Source organism: Coregonus clupeaformis, chromosome 37, assembly GCF_020615455.1.
Source record: "Coregonus clupeaformis isolate EN_2021a chromosome 37, ASM2061545v1, whole genome shotgun sequence".
Taxonomy (NCBI): Eukaryota; Metazoa; Chordata; class Actinopteri; order Salmoniformes; family Salmonidae; genus Coregonus; species Coregonus clupeaformis.
The window spans coordinates 30242788-30261593 of record NC_059228.1 but is presented as its reverse complement, the minus strand read 5'-3'; the positions used below and the strand labels follow the sequence as shown (position 1 = coordinate 30261593).

At 42.2% G+C, this 18806-nt stretch overlaps 1 protein-coding gene across 1 annotated transcript in view; it reads left to right on the top strand.

The window, feature by feature from the left end:
* The first annotated feature begins 252 nt into the window (after nt 1-252).
* The window catches only part of LOC121553454, a 30884-nt gene continuing 12330 nt past the window's right edge, over nt 253-18806 (top strand). The window contains exons 1-2 of the mRNA XM_041866568.1: nt 253-632; nt 10197-11032. Coding sequence (XP_041722502.1) covers nt 554-632; nt 10197-11032 — 915 coding nt within the window. The 5' untranslated portion in view covers nt 253-553. The remainder of the gene's footprint in view (nt 633-10196; nt 11033-18806) is intronic.

Genomic DNA, 18806 nt, shown 5'->3' with positions numbered 1-18806 from the left:
GAATAATACATAATCCGCCAATCGATCCCCTCTACCTTTATCTCTCTCCTTCTATCCATCTGTTATTATTCTCTCTCGTTCACCCTCAGGATAAATTGGAGTCCCAGGCTTCTCCCTTCCTCCCCCCCCTCCTCCCTTCTTCCCAACTCCCTCTCTTCTTCCCTCCTCCCTCTCTTCCCCCTCCTCCCTCTCTTCCCTCCCTCCTCCCGCTGCCACTCCTCCCAGCGACTCTGTGCGTGTTGTACTCACATACAGACGCAACACACTACAGGCAGGCAGGCTACCAGACAGACTGGCAGACAGGTAGGCAGCAGTCAGGCACCATGACCCAAACAGTAAACAGCCTCAGCTCGGTGACCTGTGACAACAGATGTCAACCACAGAACTGAACACTGAAGTTTACTTTGAGAGCCTCAGAGGAGCTGGAGTAAGCAGAAAATAAGACAAATAACAAGACGGGATGAGGAGTGCTTGACTGCTGTTTTTTAGGCTGAGGAGGAGGGAGTATTTTACTCACTTTTTCTGCAGTTTCTGAACCTGTGGAATTCCATTCATGAGCCAGAGGAGGACTAAAGCCAGCATGGTATTCAGCTGGCAGAAGTCCTTTGCCATCCTGACCCCCTGGAGGAAAGGTATAGTACGCGTCATGTAACCTGCCTCTGTCTCATGATGTCTCATCCTACCAGCTGTCTATAGCAGCTGGATTTGCCAGGACAAATTGTAATTTGAGTGTCTGCTGGATGTGTTTTTGTGGTTTGAGACAGAGGTGTAATTTCAGTCTGAAGGTAGAGGGTGTCTTTAGTTAACAGCAGTGGGCTTTTATGGTGTCTGGATTTTAGGAAACGAATTGTCTCATCACATGAACAACTCCTCATATCCAAAAACAAACATATATTGACCCACATCCACATGGACCTTTCTCAGTAAACAGAGGAGAGTAAAGTGGTCTTGTTACCGCTCTGATAGTTCTATTGACTAAGGATGAATTTTGTGGTAGACTTAAAAGGTTGCAAGGGCAAGACAACACATTTGCTTTGCTGTGAATCTGCAGGTGCTAAATTCAGAACTTTACTGACTGAAGAAAACTGGACTTGATACATAATAAATGGTCTCTTGATTAGAATAAGCAACAGTATGCTATTTTATTACATAGCCTAGCATGGTTCTAATTTGAAGCCCAGACAAAACAATTACTTTTGCTTTCCAATGTCAATAAATGTAATTGCTAGACCATTGGGGAGTGAGATTTTTTAATCCTAATTTGTGTACCATCTGTTTGTTATATACGATCCAAGCTAAAGTGAGGCATCTTGTACAGATGTGCCACCAACAAGCAGGTTGAATCTTCAAGACTGAGCAGTGTCATTAAATAACAAAATCTAACAGAAAAGGGACATTAACAGTCGGTGCTGTGGAGCTGTTCTAAACAGGGCTATGAAACACGTTCATTCATATCAATCCTCATCCTTGTGTCTGGGGTAACTGGAGAATATTACATTACATTACATATGGTAATCAGCAGACTAAAAGCTTTATGTTATATTACAATGCAAAACCAAGTGCTTTAACAAATCACACCCGATAAAGCATAATAGCTACATATTGTGTGTTTCAGGAAAAAAGTCTGAAATATCCTGACACAAAAATAAAGTGATGTTGTTTTTAGGACCTGTTGATAGTCACAGAATCTATGGGGCCCTTGTGATACAGTGTAACCCCTCATTCTTCTTCCACTCCTCATTTCTCTGCGTTCCAAGAGTCCGCCTCTATCAGATAACGATCTCAGCTTATGTACACTATGTCCTCCACACCTGTTGGGAAGGATTGTCCCCCTCAGATCCTCAATTTGTTTTGTCCTGACACAGAGAATTCCCAGCATTGTTGTAGTTGTGAAAGAGCCTAGACCCTCCTTGGCAGGAATCACGTAGTTTGCCATGATCCTTGGGTTGGAATAAAAGGCCCATTGTAAAGATAACGCTCACATTGTGTACAGTACATCAAGACAAGGCATTTATTGGTCTATTCTTGTGGGGCCCTATTGTTGTCATTTGATTGCTGTATAGTTCACAGCAAGAGGATTGTCTCAAAAGCTGAGGGTGAAATACAATGACATTGTAATTCTTCTCAGGAAAAAAGAGCTAACAATGAGAAAACATCCATGGCTCTATCTTTGTGCATAGTTTCCCTGAGCAAATACTAAGGAATTGTATTAGTAATGTTAGACTTTAAAAAAAAAACATTGTAGCATTCAATATATCAAGAGTCCCTTCTTCCTCTCCCCATATTCATCACCTTGACTCAGAACCAGGCAGAACTGCACGTAGTGGAATTCACTGCTATATGGAATCATCCTGTGAGGAAAGGGTGACAGGAATGATTCAGATCCTGAGGAATTTGGAGGAAGTAAGAGAGTATTATACACATTTTCTTAAACTATGTATGAACTACTGTCTTGATGCCCTATTTTTTCCTGTGTGATCCTGCCACAATAATTCATGATGATCACAATAATGACAAGCCTGTTAGTGCTTGGATGAACTGCCATTTCATAGGGTCATCGGTCATAAAAATCAGCATTTAGTGGATTAGTAAATGCAGATGGAGGATGGATGGTCAGCAAAATCATCCTTTTCTTTTTCAAGAGGTAAAAAAGCCAATGGCTGTGTCGATATAGGATTCATTCATCCAACATCCAACAAGATTGGGAATTACCTATTAAAAAATATTCATGTTGATTTGCATTCAATTAAGAGGTAAACTGAGTTGGTTGGTGAGGGGGAATTGTGGGAAGATTCAAATTCCAGACCTGAGCTGTCGGAGGAAACTTACACCAAGGAGACTTGACTTGCGTTAGCTCTCCTGCACATTCTTGTGTTATCCTAAGGGCGTCTGATAGTGGGGAGCGGGGCCCCTGCTAGCTCCTAGCTCACATTGATAAAGGGAGTCTGGGATCCCTCCTCAGGGTCGACGCCACGTCCAAGGAAGAGGTGGAAAGGGAGAAAAGATACCAGGCCTGTGTGTTGAGAGACATGGAGCTGAGAGGTGCCCTTGTGGGTTTCCTTGGGTTTAGGATGGGCAAGCGATGGGGGGAAGGAGTGAGATGGAAGGTGTGTGGCAGTATTTCACACCTCATCAGATAGGACATCTGGTTTCTGTCACCTGAACTGCAGTGGAAATTATGTTGGAAAATGTTTTTCTTTGGGTCAATTGAATTATAATTGTGTTGTCCTAGAATTATAAATGTGGCTCTTGAGGAATCACCTCCAGTTACCATTACTTCATAAAGAACTTGAGGGTGAAACTTGCAAAAAAAAACAAAAAAACAATTGATGATAGTGACTGAATGACAAGTAGTGGGCATGAAGGTCTACCAGCGGGCTTGTGACCACCCAAAGTGCTAACAGAGAACGGACATTCTGCTAAACCCCCTGGCCGTAAAAATTGCAGGCTTGTCACAGCCTGTTTATGACCTTTCCACTTAGAATCCAAGCGACTTACTGAATGAACCGTTTAGCCCAGGGGTTACACATTCCATCACCCAGAGCCTGACCCACTGGGTTAATTCAATGTCTATTCCACATTGGTTCAATGTAATTTCATTGAAATGAGGTGGCTACAACGTTGATTCAACCAGTGTGTGCCCAGTGGGGAGCTAATGGACGTTGCCTTTTCCATTAGGAAGAGCACACCTGCTTGGGTAGATAGTTATGCAGAAATACGCCCTTTTTAGTGAGTGGACAAGTTCAGTTGTAGCTCTTCTTGGCCTTCTTGAAGCAATGGGAGAATTTCAGTTAAAATGTACATGCTCAGCCTAACAACAATCTGTCATGCTCTAGTTATAAATTATCTGTTTGTTGGGATTCCAGATTCTACACTTGAGGGAGAGAGCAGTAGTGTAATGTTGAGTCTGCACATACACAGTTGAACACACCTCAGGGAAGATCCATGATATCTAATGGAGGAGACTATTTACATTTTAGTAATTTAGCAGACGCTCTTATCCAGAGCGACTTACAGGAGCAATTAGGGTTAAGTGCCTTGCTCAAGGGCACAACGACAGATTTTTCACCTAGTCGGCTCGGGGATTAGAACCAGCAACCTTTCGGTTACTGGCACAACGCTTTTAACCACTAAGCTACCTGCCGCCCCGACTGTCTCTCTCACACACACACACACACACACACACACACACACACACACACACACACACACACACACACACACACACACACACACACACACACACACACACACACACACACACACACACACACACACACACACACACACACACACACACACACACACACACACACACACACGAGAGGGATGGATGTCTCCCCTCCTTACAGCACATATTTTAGCCCCTCCCGATCCAACCAGCCTCTGGCAACACACTGGTGCTGGCTGGATGTGTTTTCCCTCTGTGAGGGAGTGACAGCCATCCAGGAGCTTTAACCTTTGTTCTCACAGTAGAGTGGAAGCTCCAGGCATTTGGGAGGGCAGCAGGGCAATCTATCTGCTTTATCGAAACTCTCCTTTAGTGAGATCATTGTGAGGTAGATTTTCGAAATACTTTTTTTTGTTGGCCAACCTGAATGACAATATTATACTACACGTCTGGAATGTTAAATTAATGTTGCGGCGAAACAGCTGACTGTCATTTATGACAGAAAAGAGGGTAAATACGAGTCGAGAGGGGCGGCAGTGTGTAGCCTAATTACATGTGTGGGGTTACTCAGCCTCACTGGAAACGGGCTGACTCCACTGAGTCTGTTCAATTACAGTGTAGGATTTCAGATCTGTTTAATCTTTCCTATGATGACACCTGGAAGATGTTGACACCTGCTTGGGTGTAAGACCTGGTGATTTGTGGGATCAAGCCAAGCAGATTGTATCACAATGGCAGTAGTTGGATTACATGGTTGAATAAGCAAGGTGACTTCAGTGTGTAATTAAAGTCAATCTGGTCCCATGTTTTTGTCTGCTGCTAATTCAGAGGAACCGGCAATTACTGCATTTATAGAAAAGTTACGATAAAACAGCATAGACAGAGCAGAAAAAATACAAAATGTTATTCTCACAAAGAAAATGTGTTGTTATTCTCGTTTCTTGAACCAATTTCTCTATTAACTTTAATACATGACAGAATGTTTTTTATTCATCTCCAGCTTTTATTAATTTCCACATTCTTGGTTTTGAATATACATTTCTAGTGTGTTCAGTCACAGAAAAATAGATCAGTTTTCTCTTAATGCTGTTGTTTGGGAAAAGATGTCTTGACATCACAAATGGTTTACTCTAAGCTTATTCTATGTAGGCAACCTGAAACATAGCAACCCTATAATTAATTGCATGTTTGACTTTACATTTTTGTCATTTAGCAGACGCTCTTATCCAGAGCGACTTACAGAAGCAATTAGGGTTAAGAAAAGCGACCTTTCAGTTACTGGCCCAACGCTCTTAACCACTAGACTACAACTTTGGTTGGCTATTGAGTGAAAACCTACAGCCAAAACCAGTTGACCAAAACCTGGTCACCTTCTCCAACTCAGTCATTCCAATACTTCTTCTGAAAGATAAGTTCTTGAATAAAAAGTTTGTGGTCGAGGTTATGGAAGAAAACGGAATGGAAAATAGGCTCTCTACACAAATGTCTCTTGTTTGTATTTTACAAAACACATACCTCCACTATATTCATACTCCTGTTCACTTACAATATATTGCATTATTCACATTCCAAGCTGCCTGGAGCTGGGTGAGGTGCTGTTTGATCTCTCTGAACTGGGAGCCAGGTCTTTGGGTCGTTAATTGAAAATCCAGGGGGATTTGGATGTAGATTGTTTTCTCCTCATGGCCAACAGCAAAAATGCCCCTTCATCAGCAAACCCCTGTGCTCAATTACAAGCCCAGCACTGCTTTAAAGACTAGTGGATATCCATACCTGGGTCGTTCCACCAATTAGGTGCCTTTTGAGTATTGTAACTTGGTGAAAAAAAAAGGTTTTGTTTCACCTCATTTTAATATACTATCATAAAGAGCACATGTTAACTTAATAAAAAACGTTTTCCCATCTCAAGAAGTTACATTTAAAAAGGACTATAGTAAGTGCCTATTAAGTGCCAAATAAAGTAACAGGGTTGATCGTAACAGGGTTAACGACTTTATCTTAAATCAGCCATAAATCCCCTTGTGACAGGGAGAATGGAAGGTTTTGTATGCAAATTGTTTTTGAATAGTTTCGCCATATTAAAATGAGAGTTCAATTTACGTAACAGGGTTGACCTTAAAATGAGGGACAGTTTTTTTTTTTTTTCTTCAGAAATTACTTTGTCAAGGCAACAAAATAACTAGGGCTTTACAATGATGGTGAAAACTTGGAGAACTGTTGGGGTTAAGTGGGTTAAAATCCTCCTAGAAATCACAGAGGACGCACAGGGGGACATATCAAAATGCAGAATTTTGGCACTTTAGCAAGTCTTTATTCATATTCAATATCTGATTTATTGAATTTTCCATATGGAGTATATTAAAGAGGACTTCATTTAATATAACAGGCTTTTAAAATGTAATATTTGTGCACAATTTCTACTTAATATCAAAAGGACGCAAAAGGCACATATTTAATGGAACGACCCACCTAGGAGGTCACTGAACTTCTAAGTATAGGGTAAATGACTGCTTGTGGGAGTAATACATTAGCTGCTAGAATAAACATTAAGGCAATGTAGTTTACAATTTTCTTGCATGTTAAAGCAAGCTCGGATGAGTTATTTTTGTTGGGACAGTTGGGGGCTTTAGTTTACAGTATAGCAAATACAAAAATGTTGTAACTTTCAACCCAAAATACAACAGCCTACATGTTGTGCAGAATGTCTGTCTACACTCAGAAAAAAAGGGTTCCAAAAGGGTTCTTCGGCTGTCCCCATAGGAGAACCCTTTTTGGTCCCAGGTAGAACCCTTTTGGTTCCAGGATGAACTATTTTGGGTTCCATGTAGAACCCTCTGTGTAAAGGGTTATACATGGAACTCAAGAGGGTTCTACCTGGAACCAAAAAGGGTTCTTCAAAGGATTCTCATATTGGGACAGCCGAAGAACCCTTTTAGGTTCTAGATAGCACCTTTTTTTCTGAGAGTGTATAAAATGAAGTGCAGTACAGTAGTTGTTATGCAGGAGATCATTAGTGTTGCTCTTTAACTATCTTCTCCTTCTAATCTGTTACCACTGTGTGAGATACACCAGTTCCCATTACACTCCTGTTGATAACATGACTGATCGTAGACTGACTTCATAAAGCCAATTAAGAGATAGTCAGGGCTGTGCTGCTAGAGGGTTACACATGGACTGCAGTCTCTCATATCTCCCCCAAGGGTCCACAGCCTTATCAAGGCTTAGGGAGCTGCTGTAAATGTGTATACATATGATATTTCTTAGTTGTTTTACAGTACAGTCATACCTTGAGGACCAACCTAGACAACCATTGACATACTTCTGATTGGACTGCTGAGGTTTCAGGAGTGTCCATGCTGTGTGTTCCTCTGGGAGCGATAGAGCTTGGTTAAATGTGTCTTTCAGTATGTTTTTATTTGTTATTATTTTATTTGTTCTATTCAGGGAAGCGCCATATGATCCTGTATGAGCTTTTGTTTGGGACTTACATGCTGGATCAAAGGCTGAATACTACAGGGACATGTTTAAGAATGCTTACCTCAGAAATAACCCACACTGATACTAGTCTTCTATCTGATGTTGTTAGGTAATCTTGGACACAATAGGGCCTAAACAGTGTCTAAGTAGTTGTACTTTTGCTCTGACCACAGTGGAAACATTAATGTGCTACATTTTCCCGCCAATTGAAGAAAACAGGAAATACGTTCCCTTGCCTCTTCTGTAAGAATTTGTTTTGGGAATACGATGTCTTGAGTTGAGCTAGTGAAATTCTTTCCACATGTAACATGAGCACTATGGGAGTGAAGAAAATACGCATCTCATTCTAATCAAGTGAGACATACCAAATGACGCATGTACACCACATGCAATTATGTCGATTAATATACGAATTCATGATATGTAGCTAAATAAACATTGGGATTCTGACTCAATGTACTTTAGCTGAACACATTAAACTGGGGATTCGAAAAGAGAAAACACATGTAGGCTACACTTTACTATATATGCTTGCAAGTATTGTCTTCTGATACTAATGTTAAAGTTAATGCCCACCTTGAGAGCACTGAGCAACAGTGTAATTTCTGAATCTTTTCAAGAGGCTAACTTTATTAAATTTGTGATCTGGAAAACCCCACGTAACTTCTCCACAATACCTTGATTCACTAGCTTTGGCCAAAATCGGTAAATGTAAACTAACTGGGAAAACACAGCCATTTTGAATGGGAAGAGACCTGAGCCAGAACCAAGGCTGATAGGACCAAATAAGATTTAAATGCTATCATTGTTTTGGCAGAGCAACTATCCAATCCCAAAACAATATTATCACAACAGATTTTTTTCTCATGAAAAACATGGGTGCGCCTCCATTTCTGTGGATGTTATTCACAGTGAAATAAAAAAACAATGGGTTTTGTTTTGTGAGAAAAAGCTGCGAACAAACATGGTAGAGATATCTCCACCTCACATACCCCTCTGAAATTCAAACTTAATTCCATACTAAAAAAATCATTAAATAAAGCAATAACTCATTCATTCAACTTCAAAAAGAGGGAACCGTATAACTGTTATATGATTTATTACAATGTAATTGACTGGCTGCTTTTAAATCTGACACATCACCATCTCCAAATAGTTTGGCAGTTGATGTTATAACAAATCAATCAGTTTCATATACTCAGATGAGTGACTCATTTCCTGCCAAATAGGTTTTGGTTGTATCACTCAGCCTGAGCTCCTGTGAATTTCATTATTCCTCTCCTCCAATCACAATACGCCTGCCTAATATTTCCTAACAATCAGAGATGCAATTCCCCTGGGAGTGTTTATACTTAAATGGCCCGCGACAACTCCTTAAGTAGGCATTATGTTAGGAAGTTTTGTTTTGTTTCTGTGAGTGGTGCTGAGATTCAACTTACATCGATCCTCAAAATACTTTAGTTTTACTACTCTTTTAGTTCTTAGTTCGCACAAACGTGTCCTCCAAAAACCCAGTTTAATAAAGTTCCCTCTGAAGTGAATGAAATCACTGGATTTACAACTTCAAAGCCCTTTTTAATCAAAAATTTGCCTGGGCCAGATCTTCAATTTAAACAGTGGGTAGTCGTCAAACCTTCTCTATTGTTGAAGTTTGATCTAACAGTCTACTATTATGTTATACCAGAAAGGTGTTTGGGTTAGATTTGCAGCACAGGACAATTTTTTTTGAATTAAGTAATACTCTGATTTAAACCTATTCGCTGCTCAAGGACATGGTGGTATGTACGTTTGTTGTTCTGGAATTCAAGGTAAGTGGGAAAAAAAGTATGTTTGATTGACAGCGATGGGTATCAGATTGCCCGTGGCGAGAAAGCAGAGATATCACATATGAGTGCCCCATAATGGTATTAACTGGACCTTAAGATCAAAGCTGGACAGCCCAGTGTGGGGCACTGACAAATAGTGTGTGTACTAGGGTATTTATGTACCTCCGAAATTGAAAAATGCTGGATAGTATAAAACCAGTCCTCAGGTTTCATAGGAAGATCCTCAAAAACCTCTTAGATCTATATTTTGACAGTACATCTGTGTCATTCATGGTCACAGGAATTGGTCATGCAACTGTGAGTCTTTTGGAACAAAAACATCATCATCCTGCTTACACAAGAAGAGAGACTTTTTCAAATGCTTGAGTAGCTACAGTCTTAAATTTTACTCTTGACATCCACTGTCCTTAGGAAAGAGATATTGTAATTAGGTGTTAGTGATGTTCACAGGTATTCTATGTCTGTTGTCAAGAACAGTATATTTTTTTATCTGAAAGAGTTAACTTTGAAAGAGTTAGCTTTCTGACATAATGGTATTTTCGAAGCAGTTAGGGTACTGCTATGCAACACTTGAAAACGGGCATTCACTCAAGTATTTCTTTTGTATTTTATTTCATTGGGGATAACTGAGTGAAAGTCACTTGTGGGAACATTCGAAATAGGCAACTCAGGTAATGCACAAAAAAGGCTGTTGTACTAATTGTGCTTCTCATTATTAACAGGAAAGGGGGACAATGTGCTTGAAAATGAGGTTATCCTGACCAAGATGAAGCTCTTCAACAACTTCCATGAGAAGCTACTCAACAATGCTGTTGATTCTTCATCCACTATTGCCATGTCAGTTTCTGAGCAGGACATCTCTGAGCCTGTCAAAGGCTTGGAGGGGAATGCTGACTTGGATAACATGCCTGGACAGCCCCTGATGGAGTCAAGCTCAGACTACCTGTCACACATTTTCTCAAACTCTCAGCTTCCCAGGCTGTACAAGTTTGAGTCAGAGGACTCTGGGGTGGAACTGCCCAGTGGAACCAACTCTCCCTCCACACCCACCGGCTCGGAGCAGAGCTTTGTGGTCCACAGCCGGGAACCCTCCTATGACTCCTGTAACCTCAACACTCCTGTTCCTACCCCAGATCCACTCCTCACGTTAGATCAGTGCTCTGACACCAAACAAACAGAGGGTATGAGAGACACACCATGTATGACTGCAGACAGTGCAGTGCAGGAGTGTGATATGGTGGAGTCGGGGGCTGAACTCAACACAGAAGTTGAGAGGGTAGACCTTCACATAACTGAGAAGGACATAGATATGGAGCGGGCCCAGCACACAGCCTTGAGGGACCCCACTGAGGACAGTGAAGGGGTTTCAGAGCAGCTGGGTGAGAACAGGGCTGTAACTGAGGGGGTCAACTCAGAGAACACAAGGCCCAGGAGACAGTGCCTTACAGGGGCCTGTGACGATATGACAGGGGTTGACTTTGAGCAGCGGCCTCTGAGGAAAGGAACGACGAGTGACAGCCTGGAGGAGTATATGGAGGAATGCTGCAGACTGAGTGAGGTAAAGCCCACTTGTTATTTACTCACAACATCCTGGCTTCTCCGAGGGCTGCATGTAAGCCCACAGATATTCCTAATGTTTTATATTCTGTTTTATGTAGGAACCATAAAGTGTTATTTATGGGGAAACTATTCCTGACACAGAGCGATGACTTAGTGCTGTTTACCATCTGTGTACTTTCATCTGCAACATTAGGTATATTTGCTACTTGAACAGAAGCAGGTACCTTGTGTTTCCTTTCATTTATATATAACACATTTCCTGCTGTCTTTATGCTTACGAAGTCAGTGAGCGATGGCAATTAACGGGACTTGTTTAGACTTCCTCCAAATCTGCAGGGACTTGAGGAAAGGCCCCTTTTGGGTGGTGGACAACAAATATCTTTACGCTCCCTGTCATTATCCCTAATTACCAACCCTTCCCAGTCTCTATGTCACCAGCTAATCACAGAACCTCCAATGGGCAGGAAATTGGGGGAAATTGGGGGTATTTCGAGAGCAATTATCAACCTTGTCTTTGAGTTTACAAGAGAGTGCTAGATTAAAACTAAGGTGAATCAAACTTCTAAAAGACACTCAATTAGGCAATAAAGGTGTAGAGCAATATGAAAATGTCATACTGTTATAAGATAAAAGGGAACAAGAACTCATCTTAAACCCCTCTTTATGGGTAAAAAAAAAGAAATACAGTATTCTCATACTGAACATCCATGACGGCTATGACCTCAACTTGTCCTTAGTGAGATAGCTGAGCAACAAAACGCTACTTTACCCATTCATAAGGGCCAGTAGAGGCACGTTCCCTAACAAAAGCTTTCCAATGAGAGCTGTGTTTTCATTCATGTTTGGAAAAAAAGACATCTTCTTTTTCATGTTCCAAATGAAAAAACAGTGTCCTCTTGCGGAGCTGCACCTGACAGCTGTGGAGCTTTGCCAACCAATAATAACCTGTTTGATGTGCTGCTCAACTCATCACTATCAGCTCTCAGCACTGTTTTTGATACGGCGTCAAATGCACCTTCATCTGAATGTCTTGTTGATTTTGGTTTTGAGTGGAAATGAGAATCATGATAGCGAAACAGTTAATCTGACTGAGACACTTCGATGTTGTTCCACAAAATGTATTATTCGTTTTTGAATGTGTTTGCATAACATTTATATTACTGTAAGCTAGGCTAGTCATCGATTTAATGAGGCAGTAAGTGATACTATGTCCAATAAATGTTAACATTTTGGTTGGCTTGAGTAAGCCTGGGACACTTTGGTGTGCTGTCTCAAGCAAGCCAAGGTGAAAGTGGTGCCCATGACATCTATGACCTTTTGACAATTTCCCAGGACACAGATGGGTATCTCTTCAGATCATATCTTGGATGACACCAGAGCTGTTAGTTGATCTCAAATCCTTTACATGATACATACCATTTTCATCAATCCAATATGAATGAATGAGCAAACTAATCAGTTTTAGAATTTGAAGTGGCCAAACTAGAAAAACTTCAAAGCCCACATCTCTTAACAGATACTTCCCCATCTCTCCCTCAAAGACCTTTCACAACAATGTCACGTTCAAAGTCCCAGTCAAGACCAGGTTATATAATGGCATACAGCAGGGGAATCTAAACACAGGGCCTGGTTGCATACAGGCTGAGAGGAAAGGTGGAGAGGTCATGTGTTACAGTGCGGGGGCTTTTTTCATGCTACCGCATGTCACACAGCACCTGTTCATCTGGCTGTGGTGATATTGTCCTGGATAACCAGCCAGCTCCCCCCTTTCTCTTTCATCTGGTTCCTGCCGCTCCCTGGAACCAGGGCTGGACGTCCTACCTAGACGCATCACACAGGTGTCAAATTGCTAAAATTACTCACATATTTACCCAGATAAAGCCCCTTTGATAGCCTTTAGGGCCCCTTTAACGGACCAGTCGACTGGCCGGCGGGTTGCGATTATTTTGGGTGGCCCCACCGTGCCCTACTTTAGGGGTGCATTGCTGACAGGCAGCCCGGTGGTAAAACTCTTCATCATCATGGAGTTTGCCAAACAGCATTGGCACTTGGATTGGAACCAGTGCTATGGTCAGATTATATGAAAATAGAGCTCTTTGGCCATGCACACCAGTCATGGGTTTTGCTTCGAAAGAAAGATGCATATGAGAAAAGAACCCCATACCTACTGTAAAATATGGTGGTGGATCTTTGATGTTATGGGGCTATTTTGCTTCCACTGGTCCTGGGGCCCTTGTTAAGGTCAACAGCATCATGAACATTACCCAGTACCAGCACATTTTAGCCAAGAACCTGGTTGCCTCTGCCAGGAGGCTGAAACTGGGCTTCAAGTGGATCTTCCAGCAAGACAATAACTCCAAGCACACATCAACATCCACAAAGAAATGGTTAATTGACCATAAAAATCAACTTTTTTCAATGGCCATCACAGTCTCCTGACTTGAACCTCATTGAAAACCTGTGGTTCAAATTGAAGAGGGCAGTCCATAAGCGCAGAAGAAGGATATCAAGGATCTGGAAATATTCTGTAGGGAGGAATGGTCTAAGATCCCTCCCTATATGTTCTTTAATCTCATAAAAGGTTTTATAAAAAGGCTCAGTGCCGTTATCCTCGCAAGGTGAGGTATTGAAAACAGGGGCGGCGATAATTTAGACCCCTATCTTCTGGAGATTTTTTTTATTACTTGTTAAACAAAATCTCTTTCTCTGAACAATTGTATTAGTATAAAATAATATAATGCGATTTTTATTTTGCATACAATATAGGCAGTATTTGTAATATTTATTTTATACAGAATTTTTTGCTCAACTTTATCAATGGTGCCAATCATTTTGGACCTGACTGTATTTCACCATAAAGAGATTTATCTTAGTATTGTCATATATTATCATATATACATATATCATATGGATGTGTTTAGCTGTCCGTCTGATCTCATGCATGCAGGCCTCTATCCTTAGGGGGAAGCACAGGGCATTCAAAGCATATTTCCCCTTGCTTGGCTAACAGACTCCTTGCTCCGGCCAAACGCTACACCACGCCCATGGATGTTAGTTTCTTCTCCGCACTGAGTCTGGATCTGAGTACCTCCCTGACCCTTCACTGAATGCGAACACATTCGGGGCCATCTGATTGTTACAGAAACCGATGGGTTGGGCCAGAGACAGAACACGGAGGTTTTAAAATTCCTCATTGGCTTTGATACTCTGATGACTTTGTTTTGTACAACCCACCTAGTGCCCCTCGTCACCACACATTACTTAAATGATGGCAGTCTCAGACCAGGGCCAGCCCGCCCATTAGGCAGCGGTCTATGGCGGCAGATTGACAAGGGCGGCATTTTGCAAGCTAAACTGACCAAGACGTACCTTTAACAACACATAAAACCTCACATAATTCGGCCCAAAAACAATGACAATTTCTCTCAACCAGTGGCATATGGGCTTTTTAGATGAGCGCTGATGCCGCCCTGTGATAAGCGGTGGCCACTTTGTCAAAGGCAGGGGCGTACATTTTTTTTGCTTGTCCATTCCCAGCGCGTCTCTCCAGGGTGCTGTTGGAGAGACGCATCGCTGCAAATCAGGACTAATAAAGCCAATGCAACTGCCTGGTTTACAAACAGTAGGCCTACCACATGGATGGACATTCATAACATTCCATTGTGGGCTGACACTGTAGGCTACACCCCAATAAGCACAGACAGACTCCAACTTGTTGGACGTCTTTTTTTGGTCCTGTCCTGATCGGACGTCTTTTTTGAGTGCGTTCAAGACCAGCCTTGAACCAATAATAGACGTCTATGATTTGTTCAGATCTGGTCCAATCTGGACCAGCCTTGATTTGGCCCAAACATAGATGTCTATGTTTGGTTCAGATTTGGTGTGGTCAGACCAGCCTTGATTTCAATGTCCACGGACGTTGATTTTTGTTCTGGTCTGGACCAAATCTTAACCAATCATAGACTTGAATGTTTGGCTCAGATTTGGTCCGGTCTGGACAGGCCTTGATTTGGTCCAAAAATAGACGTCTATAAATGACATCTTTTCAACTTTCATTCAGAACCGGAAATGAACCTGATTTCAACATCCGGAAAATACGTCTTTTAAACGTCCAGAAAATATGTATTTTCACCTTTAATTCAGAACCTAAAATGAACCTAACTTAAATGTCTGGAAAATACTTGTTTTAGACGTCTTTTCAACAACATTTTGCTTACTGTGACTATTCTAGATATGCAGGGTATATAAGGGCAGCCATATTTTTTTGTCTCACCTAGGGCGGCAGAACAGCCAGGAAGTATGTAGCGAACGACAGAGCAGCGGAATAATTTTGTTTGAGTCGTCAGGCTATATTTTCCCCTCCGTTGAAGAATGTGTGGAACACTGTGAAATATGATGTCATAAAAGAATGAAGACGGGGAAAGACGGCAACCCCTGTCGAATTCCACAGCTGCAGCTGCAGCCCATAAACATGCACATGATGTACAGTACTAAACACACTTTCTAGGGGCTTCAGATTCATTCCACTGATTCATCTATTTATGATGAGCTGATCTGTGTGTATCGTGGTGCTCTTGCCTAAATGCTTTTTTGCTCAAGGCATCTCTAAAGTATGTGATAGGTGCTGGAAATACGATTTAAGTCCAATGTCAGGGATTGCAATAGGCCACCCAATAGACACCCAATTACTTCCATGGGTTATTGTTGGCAGGTAGTAAGACAAACTTAGGTAGACCAGTGTCTTGGTAAGGTGTTGTTTGTGGCTAACCGAGAGAGGTAGCTAGCATCATTGGGGTTGTTAATCTCACCTCTGACCCATATTGGCATTATGCCATTCATTCTGGCTCTCTGTAAATCCTCAAGACCCCCTTTTCCTGTCAGCACAGACACACAGTGTGTTCCCCAAAGAGCGCCATTGGAGATATACAACAGAGAAGAGAGGCAAGAATATTATCTGAACTCTCTCCCCAGATTGTGTATGCTGAAAACAAATGGGTCTTCTGGACAGAAAACCAGTAAATGTGTACAGCACGTATCGTTCTCCCTATCTCTGTGTGCATCCCACATCTGGCACCTCATTCCTTTCCAACACTGTCATGTTTAGGAAAGTATTTTTGATGCAGCAGACAGTGGAAATCTCCAGAATCAAGGCCTGAGGAGAGCCTCAGTTCTTCACAACGATCTTTGATATCAGCATATCATGCTCACATTTTCTATGTTTAGCTCGAAAAATATTAAAATCCTCAAACTGTGGAGTCCACAACTGTTTTCATATACAGTGGGGAGAACAAGTATTTGATACACTGCCGATTTTGCAGGTTTTCCTACTTACAAAGCATGTAGAGGTCTGTAATTTTTATTATAGGTACACTTCAACTGTGAGAGACGGAATCTAAAACAAAAATCCAGAAAATCACATTGTATGATTTTTAAGTAATTAATTTGCATTTTATTGCATGACATAAGTATTTGATCACCTACCAACCAGTAAGAATTCCGGGTCTCACAGACCTATTAGTTTTTCTTTAAGAAGCCCTCCTGTTCTCTACTCATTACCTGTATTAACTGCACCTGTATAAAAGACACCTGTCCACACACTCAATCAAACAGACTCCAACCTCTCCACAATGGCCAAGACCAGAGAGCTGTGTAAGGACATCAGGGATAAAATTATAGACCTACACAAGGCTGGGATGGGCTACAGGACAATAGGCAAGCAGCTTGGTGAGAAGGCAACAACTGTTGGCGCAATTATTAGAAAATGGAAGAAGTTCAAGATGACGGTCAATCACTCTCGGTCTGGGGCTCCATGCAAGATCTCACTTCGTGGGGCATCAATGATCATGAGGAAGGTGAGGGATCAGCCCAGAACTACACGGCAGGACCTGGTCAATGACCTGAAGAGAGCTGGGACCACAGTCTCAAAGAAAACCATTAGTAACACACCATCATGGATTAAAATCCTGCAGCGCACGCAAGTCCCCCTGCTCAAGCCAGCGCATGTCCAGGCCCATCTGAAGTTTGCCAATGACCATCTGGATGATCCAGAGGAGGAATGGGAGAAGGTCATGTGGTCTGATGAGACAAAAATAGAGCTTTTTGGTCTAAACTCCACTCACCGTGTTTGGAGGAAGAAGAAGGATGAGTACAACCCCAATAACACCATCCCAACCGTGAAGCATGGAGGTGGAAACATCATTCTTTGGGGATGCTTTTCTGCAAAGGGGACAGGACGACTGCACCTTATTGAGGGGAGGATGGATGGGGCCATGTATCGCGAGATCTTGGCCAACAACCTCCTTCCCTCAGTAAGAGCATTGAAGATGGGTCGTGGCTGGGTCTTCCAGCATGACAACGACCCGAAACACACAGCCAGGGCAACTAAGGAGTGGCTCCGTAAGAAGCATCTCAAGGTCCTGGAGTGGCCTAGCCAGTCTCCAGACCTGAACCCAATAGAAAATCTTTGGAGGGAGCTGAAAGTCCGTATTGCCCAGCGACAGCCCTGAAACCTGAAGGATCTGGAGAAGGTCTGTATGGAGGAGTGGGCCAAAATCCCTGCTGCAGTGTGTGCAAACCTGGTCAAGACCTACAGGAAACATATGATCTCTGTAATTGCAAACAAAGGTTCTGTACCAAATATTAAGTTCTGCTTTTCTGATGTATCAAATACTTATGTCATGCAATAAAATGCAAATGAATTACTTAAAAATCATACAATGTGATTTTCTGAATTTTTGTTTTAGATTCCGTCTCTCACAGTTGAAGTGCACCTATGATAAAAATGACAGACCTCTACATGCTTTGTAAGTAGGAAAACCTACAAAATCGGCGGTGTATCAAATACTTGTTCTCCCCACTGTATTTCTATCTTGTCAAGGCAACGGATGGTCTTGTGTATTAGAAAACTGAGAAGACCTGATCATATGTCTCATTTTAACATATGCACCTCTCCTATCTCTCTATTTCACACTTTCACAACTTTTAAGGAAAAAGCCAAGTGAGAACTCATTCTCTAACTAGTCCAAAGCCTGGGATTTTATCTGCTTGTCAGCGATTCCCACGTTTGAAACATTGTTACCCCCTCACAACCTATGGGGCCAGAAGAAGCTCTGAAAAAGGGTGGGGGCATTCCCGGACCCCTCTCTCTTACCATCTCTCTTCCCCTTTTAGGAGCGGTGATAAGATCAGTCCCACCCTGCGTCCATCACCGCTGTAGCCATAGCCGATCTGAGTAAGACATTTAAACAGGCTGCGGGGCCAGACGGAATACCAGAACACTTACTCAGAGCATGCGCTGACCAGCTGGCAAGTGTCTTCACTGACATTTTCAACCTATCCCCGACCCAGTCTGTAATACCAACTTGTTTCAAGCAGATCATCATAGTCCCCGTGCCTAAGAACGCCAAGGTAACCTGCCTAAACGACTATCACCCCGTAGCACTCATATCTATAGCCATGAAATGCTTTGAAAGGCTCACATTTACACCATTATCCCAGACACACTGGACCCACTCCAATTCGCATACCACCCCAACAGATCCACAGATGACACAATCTCTATTGCACTCCACATTGCCCTCACCGCCCTGGACAAAAGGAATATGTAGGAATGCTGTTCATTGACTACAGCTCAGCATTCAACACCATAGTCCCCTCCAAGCTCATCACAAAGCTGGGGACCCTGGGACTTAATACCTCCATCTGCAACTGGATCCTGGACTTCCTGACGGGCCGCCCCCAGGCTGAGGGTAGGCAACAATCCATCTGCCATG